This window comes from Nomia melanderi, chromosome 13 (assembly GCF_051020985.1).
Source record: "Nomia melanderi isolate GNS246 chromosome 13, iyNomMela1, whole genome shotgun sequence".
Classification (NCBI taxonomy): domain Eukaryota; kingdom Metazoa; phylum Arthropoda; class Insecta; order Hymenoptera; family Halictidae; genus Nomia; species Nomia melanderi.
The window spans coordinates 11,026-26,218 of record NC_135011.1 but is presented as its reverse complement, the minus strand read 5'-3'; the positions used below and the strand labels follow the sequence as shown (position 1 = coordinate 26,218).

General features: G+C 43.8%; 3 protein-coding genes across 8 annotated transcripts; 2 read left to right on the top strand and 1 right to left on the bottom strand.

Moving 5' to 3' along the window:
• The first annotated feature begins 23 nt into the window (after window positions 1–23).
• Window positions 24–3,836, top strand: LOC116431347 (NHL repeat-containing protein 2). The gene is made up of 9 exons (XM_031986618.2): window positions 24–375; window positions 1,306–1,472; window positions 1,553–1,712; window positions 1,795–2,213; window positions 2,278–2,510; window positions 2,591–2,816; window positions 2,926–3,123; window positions 3,212–3,325; window positions 3,411–3,836. Exons 1-9 carry the CDS (start codon window positions 216–218, stop codon window positions 3,807–3,809), a joined length of 2,076 nt encoding a protein of 691 aa, XP_031842478.1. The 5' UTR covers window positions 24–215; the 3' UTR covers window positions 3,810–3,836.
• Window positions 3,548–13,852, top strand: LOC116431346 (uncharacterized). Of its 6 annotated transcripts, none has more exons than XM_031986613.2 (6): window positions 4,741–4,761; window positions 7,930–7,948; window positions 8,016–8,085; window positions 8,297–8,609; window positions 8,691–12,815; window positions 12,898–13,852. In XM_031986613.2, exons 3-6 carry the CDS (start codon window positions 8,051–8,053, stop codon window positions 13,183–13,185), a joined length of 4,761 nt encoding a protein of 1,586 aa, XP_031842473.2. In that variant the 5' UTR covers window positions 4,741–4,761; window positions 7,930–7,948; window positions 8,016–8,050; the 3' UTR covers window positions 13,186–13,852. The 6 variants fall into 6 exon arrangements, with proteins under 6 accessions (XP_076229069.1, XP_076229068.1, XP_031842472.2 ...); XM_031986615.2 differs by lacking the exon at window positions 4,741–4,761 and adding an exon at window positions 4,805–6,054; XM_076372953.1 differs by lacking the exon at window positions 4,741–4,761 and adding an exon at window positions 3,655–3,671 and having other exon boundaries at window positions 7,930–8,085.
• LOC116431394 (MORN repeat-containing protein 5) lies at window positions 3,959–5,533 on the bottom strand. The gene is made up of 4 exons (XM_031986738.1): window positions 5,419–5,533; window positions 4,547–4,733; window positions 4,288–4,447; window positions 3,959–4,213 (listed from the first exon to the last, which is right to left on the bottom strand). Exons 1-4 carry the CDS (start codon window positions 5,531–5,533, stop codon window positions 3,959–3,961), a joined length of 717 nt encoding a protein of 238 aa, XP_031842598.1.
• Window positions 13,853–15,193: the final 1,341 nt, after the last annotated feature.

Here is a 15,193-nt window from a genome sequence, read left to right as displayed (position 1 = left end):
TATACACAGTCTCAGGCAGTTCCTAGTGTGTAGAGGTAGCGGGGAAACGCTGTTTTTCGAGTTACTAGCGCGAGGGGGAGTGAGTTGGACACCCCTGATCTATTATTACCTCGTTTGTGTATATACCTAAATCTCTTGAGGATAAACATTTTTTGGAAATATATCCATCGCTTACGGTTAATTGTCATTTGTATAGTGTAACGTACAAACCAAACATGAACGTGCGGGATATCGTCGAAGAATTAACGCAAACTTGCATAGAAGTTCGTCGCAGCTTGGAATCGTCCCTGGGCAGGGAGGAACAAGAGGCATTAATATTAAAACACATCAAAACATTTACAGGAAAAGGGTTTCGTATCACTGATTTCCAATCAGGTTATTACGCAGTTTTAATATTTGTTTCTATATAAAAACTAGACAAATCAAAACTAACTATACCACCTTAAACGGACATACATACGTGAAAAAAAAGATCATATCGCAATTGAATACTAAACGTGGTTGTAAAGAATCACGAGTGAACGTGATCCAGAATTTTCAAATAAATTGATCGACACTTATCGTGGAAATAATAAGGATATTTAAATGGTTGAAAAAAATCAATGTTTACGTCAGTAAAGTAAAGTGTATATCGTACTGATTTATTTAACGCTCACACGAGAGCACAGTTAAATACCGGAGTGTCGAGATTTCGGTAGATTCGAATAGTTCGCTTCGGTTTTCGTTAGGTGAAAAATATTGTGATTCCATTAAAATGTCACGCAACGAAGAATGTAACAAATCCAACGAACAACTTCCAACGGATAATAGGGAGTGCAGTTCGAATTTATTAACAAATTCGGGGCTACTAACGTGTACGTTCGGTAAAAAGGGTACTTCTCTTACGGAAGAAGAAATATACGAATATCGCGAACTGACAGAACTCGAGGAGGTACTCGATAAAGAATTATCCGATTTGAGGAACGAAGAGAAAAATTTTCGTTCTACTAAAGAAATTATGGATTTATTACACAAATACAACGATATCAGAGATACAACTCAGACAGTCATGGGGGCAATAGCTGTGACAAATAGAACCGCGGTCAAGAATTTATATCAACGTTACGGTTTATCCATGGAAGAGGAGTAAATGTACATTGGCCTCTTTCCATCATCCTTCTTCTCGCTTTCCCTCGACCATTGTCGTGTCATCCTTTCGGTGTTTTCATTTTTTCTAATCGTTATCTTAATCTTTGACGCGGAACTAAAGGTGAAAAATGAGTGAAATCGGTTCTCAAAGTATTTCCTTCTTTTAAAATACGTCAGGACTAGAATGGTTCAACGTCGCAGAGGAATTATCAGTGTACGGACATCTGGCCGAGAAGTTAATTGTTCTGGATTTCTTTACTTATTGTTGTATTAATTGTATGCACGTGTTGCCAGATTTAGATCTTCTCGAAAAGCAATTTTCAGTCACGGATGGTCTTGTTGTTGTTAGTTTACATAAAGTATTATTCTTCGCACATTTCATCGACCAGGCATTATATAACACAATAAAAGCGTATGATTTCAGGTCGGCGTACATAGCGCAAAATTTACTAACGAGCGTGACTCTAAGAGACTCTTGGCAGCTGTACAAAGATACAATATAACGCATCCTGTCGTGAACGATACATCTCTGTCCACGTGGCATAATTTAGGAATTTCTTGCTGGCCGACACTAGTAATGATAGGTAAACATACGATTCTCCGTACAGTCGATGACAGACAAAATATTTGGAGAACAGCTTCTTATGTACCTTTTATGCTTCGTAGGTCCTGGAGGAGAACCATTGGCAGTTTTTGTAGGGGAAGGCCATAAAGAAGAATTACTCGTATACACGAGTGTCGCGTTAATGTACTTTAAATCGCTAAATCAAATATCTAACGGGGATCTTCCTCTACAGCCAGCAAAGCATTTATTACCATCCAAAGGAGATGGAACTCTTTTGTTTCCGAGTAAAGTAGAGGTTTCCCGTAACGAAAAAGGAGAATATTTGGTAATATCTGATACAGGCAATAATAGAATCTTAGTTGCAAATGTATCGGGGAACGTGGAATATGTTATCGGAGGCCCCGATCCTGGTTTTTGTGATGGAAACTTTGATACCGCTAAATTTAACGCTCCTCAGGGAGCATGCGTTTTAGACGATACAATTTACGTTGCTGACAACGAAAATCATGCAATCAGAGAGGTAAATATATTATCGACGTTTTCATATATTCGATCGCGACAAGTGCATATAGTGACAATTGTAGATAGATTTGGGGAAAAAAATTGTAAGTACGGTTGTCGGCACGGGTTCTCAAGGCCACGATTATGTCGGTGGCAAAATTGGTAGGGATCAAGTTTTGTCTTCTCCTTGGGACGTGACTCTTTATAGACACGAATGCGACTCTGAGAGAAGCATACCTGTGTTATTGATCGCGATTGCTGGTACACATCAGATCTGGGCGTACTTTTTCGAAGACAGTCTTTGGTGGAAGAATAGGTAAAGTTGCACTCTTGCGATAATTCACTGCGTGTCTTTCTTTGTTACGGAAGAAATATCCATTCTATCGATCTTTCTAGACAGCATAAAGCTGGCACGTGCGTTGCAATCGTTGGAAGCGGCAGGGAAGAGAATCGCAACAATGCGTATCCTCATGCAGCTGGTTTAGCACAACCGTCGGGATTGATTGTCGCGCAGGAGAGAAAGATGGCTTTTTTCGCCGATAGCGAAAGCAGTGCTATCAGATCCATAGATCTAATAAACGGACGAGTTTCTGCGGTATGCGGAGCAAACAAAAATCCGGCGGTCAGTTGAAATACGAAATACGAAATACTAGTGATACTCGAAGAAGGAAACGTTAGTCGACGATCCGTTCGCGCGTATGCTATCCGAATAACGATGCATTCTGTCGCAGGATCTATACGATTTCGGGGATTCCGATGGTATTCGATACGCCGTTAAGCTTCAACATCCTCTGGGAATAACGTGGCATTCGAAAGAGAATGCTATTTATATAACCGATACGTACAATCATAAAATTAAAAAGATCGACGCGAACACGGGTGATTGCGAGACAATGTACGGCGACCGGAAACCAAACAAGCAATTTTCGGTTCGTTGCGGAATTTCGAATGTCTTTGTCATTTGTCGAATGTTTGAATCATTTCGAAATGAAACTAAATATTTTTCACTTTGCACAGTTCGACGAACCCAGTGGTATCGCTGTTGGCTCCAATGGAGATGTCTTGTACGTGGCCGACACCAACAATCATGCCGTGAAAGTGATCGACATCAAGAGCAGTAATATCAGAGTGGTACACCAATTGTATTTAAATACGATGTCGACAACAATTCTCACGTACGAGTGTTTCTCTTTGCATTTTCTGATTGCTGTTTCAGCTGCCTGTAAATATTCCCGCAAAGGGGGAAGCAAGTCCGACGAACGCTTATACCTTTGATACAGCGATAAGTGAAATGGGCGGCGAATTAAATATCACGTTCGACGTGACGTTTCTCGGTAGTGATTTAAAATTGAATGCCGATGCACCTCAGAAGTGGGCGTTGAATCTATCTACGAGTAAATGGATCGCCGAAACAACGACCGGCGACCTTACCAGCCCGGTATCGATCAAAGTTTCCGAGGGAAGTGGAATGCACGAGGTACATCTGACTTTGGATATCGTAGCATGCAAAACCACCGAATGTGTGCCAAAGAAATTATCAATAGTGTATCAAGTATATCAGAAGGCAGAAGCTGTCCGTGTTGTAACGGAACGAAGACAAGTTGTCGTGAAATAATAAAGATTTCCAAATTTGTCGGTTTCACTTGTTCGTAAATAATTTCAAGTTACTTTACTGTTGTTCAGGTATGCAGGGTTTCCTCTCAAGATGGTGTTTACTCGAAAGAAAAGCTTTCGTCCCGCGAACACGATCTTGCGGGAACGCAGTTAACCTGCAAGGTGGACCGACAAAGTTTCATAAAGTAATAATTCGTTGTTTAGAATTTCCCACCTTTTCCACCAAGATTCGAAGCAAGATTTTGGAAGCGATTGCAATGGTGGAAGAGGAGAAACGTGTACGTGGTTTTCCCGAGGAATCCAACGTTCGTAAAGAGACCGGCGATGTCCCGTCGGTTCGGTCCAACCCTTTCGACAGTTGTTTACGATCCATCGAGCGATCCTCGCGGTCGGTATTTCCAGTATCTACAAGATGCCATTGTTTGTTTCGTGAAACGGTTTCTTTCGATATAATTGTCCTTTGTCTGTGTTTAGCATACCTTGTTTGGATCTCGGTAAGACGCGATGCAATGCGTACGAGGATTAAAGATTCCGATTCCCGCATCGTAATCAAAGGTTGGAATCGTAGTCCCCTTTTCCTTATCGATACGCAATGTTGCCCCGGCAGGACGTAATCCGTATTTCAGACAGGTGTAGTAGCTGCAAGTATTACGAGTCAAGGTACCGACCGATCACAAGGACACGTCGATTCGAGCCTCGTTCTCAGTTTTTATCTAAATGCGTATCTAATTTGCGAACCGTCTATCGGGGAATTTACAGTATTTCCAACCATTTTTCAGGAAGATCAAACCATCTGTGAAGTTGTATCGGTTCTCTTTGCATTCACCTCGAGACCAGACACCGTCCATCCTTTGCCCGCAAGGCCAATACGCGGTGCCATGACCGTGAAACGTGTCTTTGCGGAATTCTCCTTCCAACTTAACATCTGTTTTGAGTAAAGGGATATACGAAAGGTGAAAAACTTGAACATTTCTTTTAAACGAATTCGAATGCACGGAGAAAGAAGGAAAACTTGTCGATCCGATTCGGTCGCGCGCAGTTCAGACGTGTTCAGAGAGACGTGCACGGTAGATATTTTGAGAACGATGTTCCCGAATGAGTTCGGTAAATGAAAAACACGTACAAACTCTAGAGTACGAACCGGCCGAAATGGTCGCATAACGGTACGAGTCGACTTACGCGCGAGAAATGCTCGATGTCGTGCTCGAAACCAGTACACGCGGCAATACATTCGTAGACACAATTACCGGTGTTAGCAGCGTATACGTCTTCTGGTTGTCCTCGTTTTGTCCATCGGCGCTAACCAAACGAAATTCCACGGGAACCCCGGGAAACTGAGTTTTCGTATATTCAGCTTATTTTCTTTTACACCCTCGAAATTTCACATTCTTTCTCTCTCTGTCTATCTCTCCATCTCTCTCCCTCTTTCTCCCCACCACCTCTTGCTCTCGCTCTCTCTCTCCCTTACACACACACACACACACACTTTCCTCTCTGCTCACCACTCTCCTATCCTTTTATTCCATCTTCACGAGGAGAGACTCGCGAAAGGTCACGAAAATTGTACGCAAAGTCATTTTGCCTCGCCACCGTTTGCAAATTATACTAACCATGGGGGGAAACGTATCTGCCGATTCCATCCATGCCGAGTGCATTCCAGGTGCCCTCGTATCGGGTTCCATTATAGAAACGTACACCTTCGAAATTTTCTAGGCCGGCTTCCATATTATCGCTTGACGTATATTCTTTCATTTGTTATATTTTCGATATCGCATCTCAGAATCGTTTCAGACGTATCGATGCCTGTGTTATACTATTACTATTGTCAACTATTAAGTCGTTAAACATCTTTTTGAAAACGAACAGCAAAACTATCGGTATGGGCACCGGTTTCCACGAATTGCACGCGTTCCATGAAAAATTGCAACATCAATGTCTCTGTAATGTGTGTATCCCGCTTAGCAACTTTCGACAGCAACTGTATCCTAGGTGACCGATGATGTTGAAGGATAACGTTACTTAAAATGACCTCGTATAAACGATTGGTCTCGAAGAACTTCCTAACGGAGTCTTCTTATATTTTTCTCGCGCGCGATGTTCTCGCGACTCCTCGCTGGACACGCTGTCCAAATATTCCTCGAATCGGTCGAAAGACAAAGTGGAAAGGGAAATAGTATAACCGAATACCGTTAATCGTTCGTTGGTGTTCCAAATCGAGGATAACCGAAGCATTTACCTACGCACGGGTATGTATGTGTAAACGACCTCCCCCTTTTTTCTTTATCGAACCGATTCCGTATGTTCGACGCGTTTTTCTGCTGTTGCTGGTCGCCGACAAATCTTCCCTGCTAATAATTCCAATGAAACTAATCGCAAGTAGAATTTTTCGAATCGATCGAAATTTCTTACGAGGCGATACGAGGCGATACGACGCGACGCGATGGTCCGAACGTGCCGTCAAGAAGGCGATTTATTCGGTCGAGGTACCGTTAATCGCCGTTAATCGTCGAGGTCCTATGGCCAAGTGAAATGAAATGTTGAAAGGATTCGTTCTTTCCTTGTCAAGTTTCCATGGACGAATGTTACACTATTCGGTCGCCTCGAATTTGTCCAATTACTTGGAACGTTCGATGCTGTTTCCTTAATGTTTCCTTAATCTTTGAACGGTCCTCGTTGCCCGACTCGTCGCAATTAATATCGCAGCCGTCCAATCGGTAACCACGCGTATCGCGTAGAAGGAAAAACTCTGCTCGTTGCATTTTATGCTTCCGAAATACCGTATTCTCCGTTCCGTCTATCTGTTCTGTATATCGTTTCTTCTTGTACTCTTCATTCTCATCTCCTCTTATTCGCTTCGGTTAGTTCTACACTGGTCCTCCGACCTCATACTATCCCTTCTTCCTTTCTTCTCCCTCTCTTTTCTCTCGATATATATATTCTCGTGTATTCCGACATCCGTCTGTCCCCCCACGTAAACCGTACCGACCAACATCTCGACTCTCCAGGTTCACCCTTTCTCCATCTTTTCGTTCGAAAAGAACGAAGAGCACGTTCCCCCTCTTCCGACGCTTCTCTTTCTCAGTCCGATGCACTCGTCTGAACGAAGGATTTGAGCAGGCAGTTCGCGCTTATCCAAGGTAGAAGACAGTAGAAGCGACAGGTGGTACGGAAAGACGAACGAACTGAAGGGCGGCGCGCGCTCTCACGATATACGAAAAGAAGAAGGAGATACACGTACATGTAAGAGAATAAAGGGAGACAGGACCAGCAAGGGAAAAGGAACAAACTGATCTCGTATAAGATATTGTGAAAATAGTCGTTCATTCAGTTCTATATCGGGGTGAACCGAATCGACAACGTCAATACCGTTTGGTTCGTAAAAGATCATCTCACCGGCACACCGTTTCTTCTAACTATTCTTAACATTATTGCTTTCCGTTCGTGCAGATACCTCTTATCCGCGATAACACGGCGATCGGACAAATTCGGAGGGAAAAGGAACAAAAAGAGTGGAAACGCGCGTAGAACGCCTTTCTTTCCGTCATTGCAAACAAATTCGACTCTTCCAGTTGTATTTTCGGGCATGCCTAATACCTCTTGGCGCTTATTTGATCCGTAACACCCTCGTTGCTGTATATTTACGCATTCGCGATTTTATTTTATCCGTTACTTTATTCGCTTCACGAAAAATCCTATCCAGAGAAATTTCTTCAGACTCGGCAGTCGAACGTGCTTAGTGCATTTGCTGAGCGATTTACAGCGCGACGGAAAACCGGTCGTCACGTTAAGGCGATCGTCCGTAAGAGGGTAGCAAGGAATCGAAGGGTCGTTAACCGAAAAGAAGACGAACTAGACTCTTGTTCCTCTCTTTCTTTTTGTCTTTCTTTCTTTCTTTCTTTCCTTCCTTCCTTCCTTCCTTCCGTCCTTGCTTCCTTCCGTCCTTCCTTCCTTCCTTCCTTCCTTCCTTCCTTCCTTCCTTCCTTCCTTCCTTCCTTCTTCCTTCCTTTCTTCCTTCCTCGCGTATTCTTTATTACTCTTTGTTTGTATTACCTTGCTATTCTTCGATACGTTAGAATGTTAGTTACACGCAATCATACGTTTTCCAATATTCTGGCTTTTAGATTATCGACAGGAAGAGAAGTAAGTATGTCTTTAGAATGGTATCACGCGACATTGGCGGCACTCATGATATGGATCTGCTGCCTAGATTCAAGCGTAGCTGGACCGTTCCCAGAGCATGTTATGGTTTTACCGTCTAGAAAATTTCTTAAATCTAGGTTAGTATTTTGCTTCTAACACAGTGTATCTACAGCTATGCACGGCAGTCTTTTTGAAAAATAGGCGAAAGAGACAATTGGTTAGAACTCATGACGAATTCGAATTTGATTAATCCCATATTTATAAATACTTATTCTTCGATCCCTTACACGAGTCTTTACGACTTCTTCCATTTCATTGCTGCCTCTTATGGGATCTAACAATTTTCAGCGCGGTTACAACGACGTCAATCATTGCAAAACGGAATGATGTGGAGACCAACGACGATCGTTCGACTGGAAGCAACCATAAATTACCGGTTTCGAACAGTGTTAACATGTATCGTTTGCCGCCTTCTCCAGCCAATTTGTTAAAGCCCGATGGATTTCAATTTTACACTTACAACGAACGGGGTGACATGATCACAAAGCAAATGACCCCGGAGGAAATCCAGGCTTTGATCGCCAGCGGCGGGCCGGATCACTCGAGTACCGGGGTTCAGGAACCTCAGAAAGTTGAAGATATTCTTACAGGTGGAAAAAAGGTCTGTACACTGGATACAACCAAGCATCGGTTGTTTACGTTAAAATTGTACCGCAATAAAATATTAGTACTCGGTTCATAGGTAATGGATGTTGTGGAAAAAGTGCAAAACGTACTCAAGAGCGCTATGAACAAACCGTCGACGTTAACGGGAACGATTCCGAATTCGGTGCCAGAAAAAGCAAACGTTGAATGGACTAACATTTTACCTGTTATTTTAGCCGGCGAAAAACACGGAGACACACCCGACGACACTCGCTACGTCGAACGATTTACAGTAACGTCGACCGATCGTACGTCGACCGCCCGAATCGATTTCTCTTCTGACACATTCGAATTAAACGCAACGGCGCTCCCGTCGACGGAACTACTCGACAACGGCACTACAACGTTCGCTGACCGAAACGAGGAACCGACTCATTCTAGAAAGAACGGCACGCAACTGCTTTCAACGATTGCTTCCGACACTGGAACGAGCAGCCCTTACACGGAGAAAATCATGATTCCTGTAGCCGTTATAACGGCCGAGCAGAAACCACAGAATGTGGACAGTACGACTCAGAGTCTGGTTTTTCAAAAGATCACTGAAATTATGCCATCGGGAGACGCCACCAAAGAAAACTACAACGGTAATAATAATCGTTTGACTTTGAACGTGTACGTCGATCGCGACGGGGCTACCGAAACGTTCAACGCCACGACTACTGTCGCTTATTCGCCAACGGTACAGATAGAAGCGACCACTGTGTCTACAAACGGTCCGCAGCTGGAAGAAAAGTTGAATACTGCGACAGGTCAGGTCTCTCCAATAACGTCGAGTAAAATTGATACGTTGGGCGGCAACGAATCCTACACAACAACGCCAGTCGCTTTGGATCCCTCCGAGGCCTCTGAAACCTCTGCTACAAGTTCGGATCCAGCCGTCATTGGTTCTTTCCTCGAACGGGAACAATCGTCGGGAAACGAATCCGATTACGCTGCAACAAAATCGAATCATTCGGACACTGTATCGTCTCCCACGTCTTTACCCATCGAGCTAATCAACTCGTTGTCCAGTATGATGGATCAAGTTTCCGAAGTTTCCGCGTCTTCCATTCTATCTTTGTCTTCCGATTTCGAGAGGGAATCTCCTGACGCTGTAGTCGAGGAAAAGAAAGAGAATTCTGCGTCACGAACAAGTGCAGCAACGACAACATCGACAACAACGACGACTAAATTTTCGACGATCGTAGGTGACGCGTTCGACGAACAGATAGAAGAATCTGTCAGCGCAACAACTGCCAAGTTACAAGTCGACCAAGATCGAGTTACTTGGACCATCCCGCCAGTTACTTGGTCGAAACTCTTCGCTTCGACGCATCGAACGCCAACCGAAGCAACATTGAATTTCACCCGCACTTCGACAACGTTTCCCGATGAGAACGTTACGACGAATTTTACTTCGTTTTCGAGAACCGGTACAACTTTGACACCGACTGCCACCGACTCGATACTCGCGTTCGCTTCCTCGGGCGAAACACATGCCGCTGTGCCTGTCTCCGTTACTCTTCGACCGAACAACGGAACAACAACGGCGAAACCATTGGTGGACTCGGCCAACGCGAATTCGACGAGTTTCGGTACGTTGTTGAAAGAATCGGACCCCGAGCAACACTCGAATATCGAGTCGTTGGCGCTTATCGAAACTATACTTGGAACGGTTTCAACCGAAGCGAACATTCCTTCTACACGGCCACTGACTCTACCGAATATTCCGGCAGAGAATCTTCCACCGAAAACATTGGCCAGTGGACTGATTGCAGGTTTCGGATCGATCGATTCGAATGGAACGGAGAATAGGGAAACCACTTCTGACGCGGCCAACCTCGCACCGACAAACGTTACACCGACCATCGATTCGAAAGTTGCATCGAAACTAGAGACGCAAACTGTGCCGTCCGTCACAGAAACGTCCAGCAATACTACCGCCTGGTATACCGAGGAGGGCGATGCAACAAATGAAAATGAAACTCGGAGTAGCTTGGCTGCAAATCAGAATTCTTACGGTGAACTTACTCGACCGCCGAATCTAGTCGGAGAAAGAGAGACGACGGACCGAACGATATCCTCCACTCGCGCGAACGTCGAATACATCAAAGCGGAAAAGGAAAACGAGACACCATCGACCGATTCGCCTGTATTCGATGTCGTTACGACGGCGAATTTAGCCGCGAACAACAGCGAGATATCTTTCTCGGAAGATGTTAATTCTACAACAATGGTAATCGACAAGTTGTCCAGTGCTTCATCGGACGGAAACAATCCGATGCAGGAGATGGCATGGCACGCCGACGGGACCACGGAAACATCGATAACATCGAAATTCGAAGGAACCCCTGTGGAAGCATTTAAAAAAGACGACGTCACAAACTGGGACGGTCTCGGTCGAAACTCATCGACGGAATATACTACACTCGCGAGTACACATGGGATGGCGATAATGTCGACATTATCGAGTATGGGCACAGACGTCGGTGCTTCCTCTCTCGCGTCTACTGCTGTTGTTGGGACTTTAACGGCTACTACTAGCACTCCTATCACTACTGCTGCTGCTGCTGCTGCTGTTACTGCTACTGCTAGTACAATCAACGGATCAATGTCATCGACGAACAAAGAGACAAAAGATTTTTCGAATACGGTACTCGATACGAATTCGATCGCGACAGAATCGAATAAAGTCGTGGCAAGCGTAAATGTGACTGAAACGACGATAACAACAAACGAATATGATCAAAGTGGTGGAATAATCGGAATCGAATCAAAATCAAAATCAAATGTTACGCACAATTTGTCAATGAATCGGACAAACGAACTTACATTGAAACATTCAAATTCGGATAAGAGAAATACAACCGACGATGGAAATTCCGATGGTAAGTGGCAGCGGATAACTTTGCACGAAAGCGTTACAACGTCGTCGACGAAAGCTGTCCCAGTGACTAAGGAGACGTCGAAGGTATCCGAGTCCGCTGCGACTTCAACGACCACGTCGATTCCAACGACGACATCATCGATACGCCACGGAAATTCAACGAAAGAGGAAACACCGTATCAAACGACTCCAGTGAACGAATCTGGAACCATGGTCACGTTGAATCCTTCGAAGAATACGGGCGGATTGGATAGCAGTACGAAAAACGCGAGCAACGATATCGTCAACTTTTCGAGACTTTGCAACCAACTTGCATTTCAATTTTGGACCGCAGCGAACAAAGGATTAAGTACCGGTCGCTCGCTCGCTCTGTCTCCGTTCGGAATGATCAGCTTACTGGCAATGCTGTTCCTTGGCGCGCGAGGATCGACGTCCGATCAGATGAACGGAGTCCTCGGTCTCGATAATGTGGCTACCTTTAATCCACATTTGATCTTTCAAAATGTCACGGACGCGGTGAGTTTGGCAAGACACCAGGGTATCGCAAACGCGGCGTTCGTTCGCGAATTATTCGCGGATAAAGTGAAGGTTCGGAAATTGTTGCCGTTCTACAAGGAACAAGCGCAACAATTTTACGAAGGATTAGTAGCCGAAGTGAATTTCGCCACCATCAGCGACCTTGCGCGTCGTCGAACGAACCTGTTGATCAGAAAACAAACCGGCGGCAGAATAAGAGATTTCGTAAAGAGTAACGCAGTTCCGTTAAGATCTCCGCTCGCGGCGATCTCCGCGAATGTCTTTCAGACGGACTGCAACACCAGTTCGGCCAGTGCAACAGGACGGGACGGGGAACTGTATTTCGCTACATCGTCGGCCCACAGGTTGAGAAAGTTAATTCCGGTACCCGCGACAGTTTGGCGATCCAACGTACTCGCCGGTTACGAGCCGAGTTTGGATGCCACCGCGATCGGTCTCGGCGGAGTCGGCAAATTGGTCTCAACGATATTTTTGTTGCCCGGTCAACAAGGTCACACTGCGCCGGGCGACACGCTGGACCGCCTGGAACAGAGACTCGTCAAGGGGGCTTTTCGAGACGACAGTTGGCAGAAACTTCTCAAAGTTCTCATACCCAGACGGGGTCTGGAGTTGCAAGTACCCAAGTTCAGTCATCGATCGGTCGTAAACGCTACCGCTGCTTTGAAAAGAATGGGTTTGGACCAGTTGTTTACCAACGATGCCGACTTTAAAGGGATCAATGGAATCGGCAATCGTTTATTTTTATCCGACGTCTTACAGGTAACTTTGGCATTTTCTCCTCTTTCTTTTTTATTGAAATTACAAAATGATATTTACTGGTAAAAAGGTACCGTCTTTTCAGATGAACTTGTTCAGCACGTGTGGCGATGAAAACACTGCCAATGGACGACATCACGTGGAAATTTATCCGGCGAGTCCTTTATCTCGGAATTCCCCGATTTACGATGACGCGCATCGGACGACGGATGTCCAGGAACACCTAGTCTCCGATTTTCGAGCGAGAAATTCGGAAACGCAACCGGAAGATAGACCTAGATTGAAATTGGATCAACCGTTTCTTTATTTCGTTCGACACAATCCAACCGGCCTTATTCTTCACATGGGTCGTTTCAATCCTAGGTTAATTTAAGTACTCGGCAATATAAGATTATACATTACTTATACATTCTCACTGTACACGTCGAGTTTCGAATCGCAGCAGAATAGAACGATGCGTGTACGTGATTACGTATAAAGACAGTGACGCTTCTGCGATATTATTTGAAGTTTAATATCAGCAGAATCGAGAAAAAGGATGGGAAGTTGTTGTAACGAAAGCGAATTCGTTTTCACTGAAAATTACGCGTTTCTCGAGAGTTTCGAACGATTCTCGCGTGACATTCGAATAGAAAATATCTTTCATATCTGCGCCGATCTAATCAGAAGTATAGTGTAAATAAAATGTTTGTTCAGTTCTTTGTTGGAAATGGAGGCGAATTTATCTATGGATAAAGACTGTAAATTAACAATGTTTTCTATTACTTTTGAATAATTAAGGACGTTAATATCGACAGATGGGTTTTTATCGAAACTAATAATCAACACTTATATGGGATAGCGCTCTGGATTTTCCAGATATGAAAATTAGTTGTTCGACAAATGATAATGTTCATTTTTGGTATTCCGATCGCATTGTTCTTTAAAATTGCGAATTCTCTTTTATATTCCGATGGATGTTTGTAAGAAATTACGTGCATATACCAATATGTAATATTGAGAGAAGAAACTACAATAAAAACAGAAGAATGCGTTTCTCATTTATTTCTACTTATTTGCACAAACCCGTAATATAATCGTTATATCTGTAAAGAGCAGTTGACAGATGATTAATGTAACATAAAATACCTTGAGCCGTCGAACGTCGAAATTGCCACACGGAAATCTATAAAACAGCTAATGCAAAGGCAACGGCATATTATGCTTTTCCCTATACCTGTAATGTGTAAGACAAGGATAGACAATTACTCTCACGAGACACCTCCTTGAAAAAGCATCTCATCGGTTCCTGGTACGTACGCGCGAAGCATCAGGGCTAAGGAGGTATCCGAAAGTGCGCCATCTATCGGCAACAGTTAGAAACTAAATGTGACATGTCGATACAGCAAAAAACTACGAAATCAGCAGCTAATACGTTATCAACTATACTATTACGAACAATTTGTTAACTTTTGCAATTTAAGATCGTAGAATGAACCTTTCCCTATCTTCCTGTTTCGCAGCGGAAGAGATTTTGTGTCGCGTTAATTATTTCTTAATTATTAAGAGACATATTGTCAGAAGGTAACGTAGAATTTCTTGATAGATGAATGGTTACAATTAATTTCTTCACTGAATAGGGACAAATTGTGAAGAACTATGTTCGTAGAACTTGGGCTATACTTTAGAGAATATTCAGTAAAATTTTGAAACACATTCGAGTAACAATTAATAAGTTATTATCGAATACCTGGTGGGTTTGCTGCGTCGGTAGGAATGCCACATGGTGGCACGCTCTAGCGGCTGAGAATTGTCGAAGCTTCTCCCTATATCCGTAATGTGCAAGACAAGGGCAGATATACAGTGCGACAAGGACAGAGATTCACTCTCACGCGATACCTCCTTGAAAAAGCATCTCATCGGTTCCTGGTACGTACGCGCGAAGCATCAGGACGAAGGAGGTATCCGAGGGTGCGCCATCTAGCGGCGACAGTTAAGAACTAAAAGCATCATGTCGATAGAGAAGAAATGAACGAAATCAGCAGTTAATTAATTATCATCTACACTATTCGTAATGAATTGTTAACCTTTGCAATTTAAGATTGTTAAACGAACCATCCTGTACCTTCCTATATCGCAATCGACGGGATTTTTAAGATAAAACTGTCCAGTGTTGAACAACATTCGAGTAGTAACTGATATCTAGTTAGCGATTATCCAGCAAGTTTGCTGCGTCGGTAGGAAACGAGATTGGTGGTGTCATCTATCGGCCGGGAAGTGGTACTAATCGACCAGAAGTTTCAGCGTTCTCTCGGTAGATGGCGCCACTCGCTAACACGGGATTCATTTTATCTAAGGGAAAATCGCTAATAACTTGTTAATTACTGCTGGAAACCTGTTGA

Excerpts from the sequence above, each read along its gene's own strand:
- LOC116431347 (XM_031986618.2), top strand. The coding sequence starts at position 216 with ATGAACGTGCGGGATATCGTCGAAGAATTAACGCAAACTTGCATAGAA. Across the intron at positions 376-1,305 it reads TATCACTGATTTCCAATCAG|GACTAGAATGGTTCAACGTC; the intron begins GTTATTACGCAG and ends AAAATACGTCAG. Across the intron at positions 3,124-3,211 it reads AACCAAACAAGCAATTTTCG|TTCGACGAACCCAGTGGTAT; the intron begins GTTCGTTGCGGA and ends CACTTTGCACAG.
- LOC116431394 (XM_031986738.1), bottom strand. The coding sequence starts at position 5,533 with ATGGAAGCCGGCCTAGAAAATTTCGAAGGTGTACGTTTCTATAATGGA. Across the intron at positions 4,734-5,418 it reads CAGATACGTTTCCCCCCATG|ATGTTAAGTTGGAAGGAGAA; the intron begins GTTAGTATAATT and ends TACTCAAAACAG. Across the intron at positions 4,214-4,287 it reads CTTACCGAGATCCAAACAAG|ATACTGGAAATACCGACCGC; the intron begins GTATGCTAAACA and ends GGCATCTTGTAG.
- LOC116431346 (XM_076372953.1), top strand. The coding sequence starts at position 7,955 with ATGTCTTTAGAATGGTATCACGCGACATTGGCGGCACTCATGATATGG. Across the intron at positions 8,086-8,296 it reads AGAAAATTTCTTAAATCTAG|CGCGGTTACAACGACGTCAA; the intron begins GTTAGTATTTTG and ends AACAATTTTCAG. Across the intron at positions 8,610-8,690 it reads TTCTTACAGGTGGAAAAAAG|GTAATGGATGTTGTGGAAAA; the intron begins GTCTGTACACTG and ends CTCGGTTCATAG.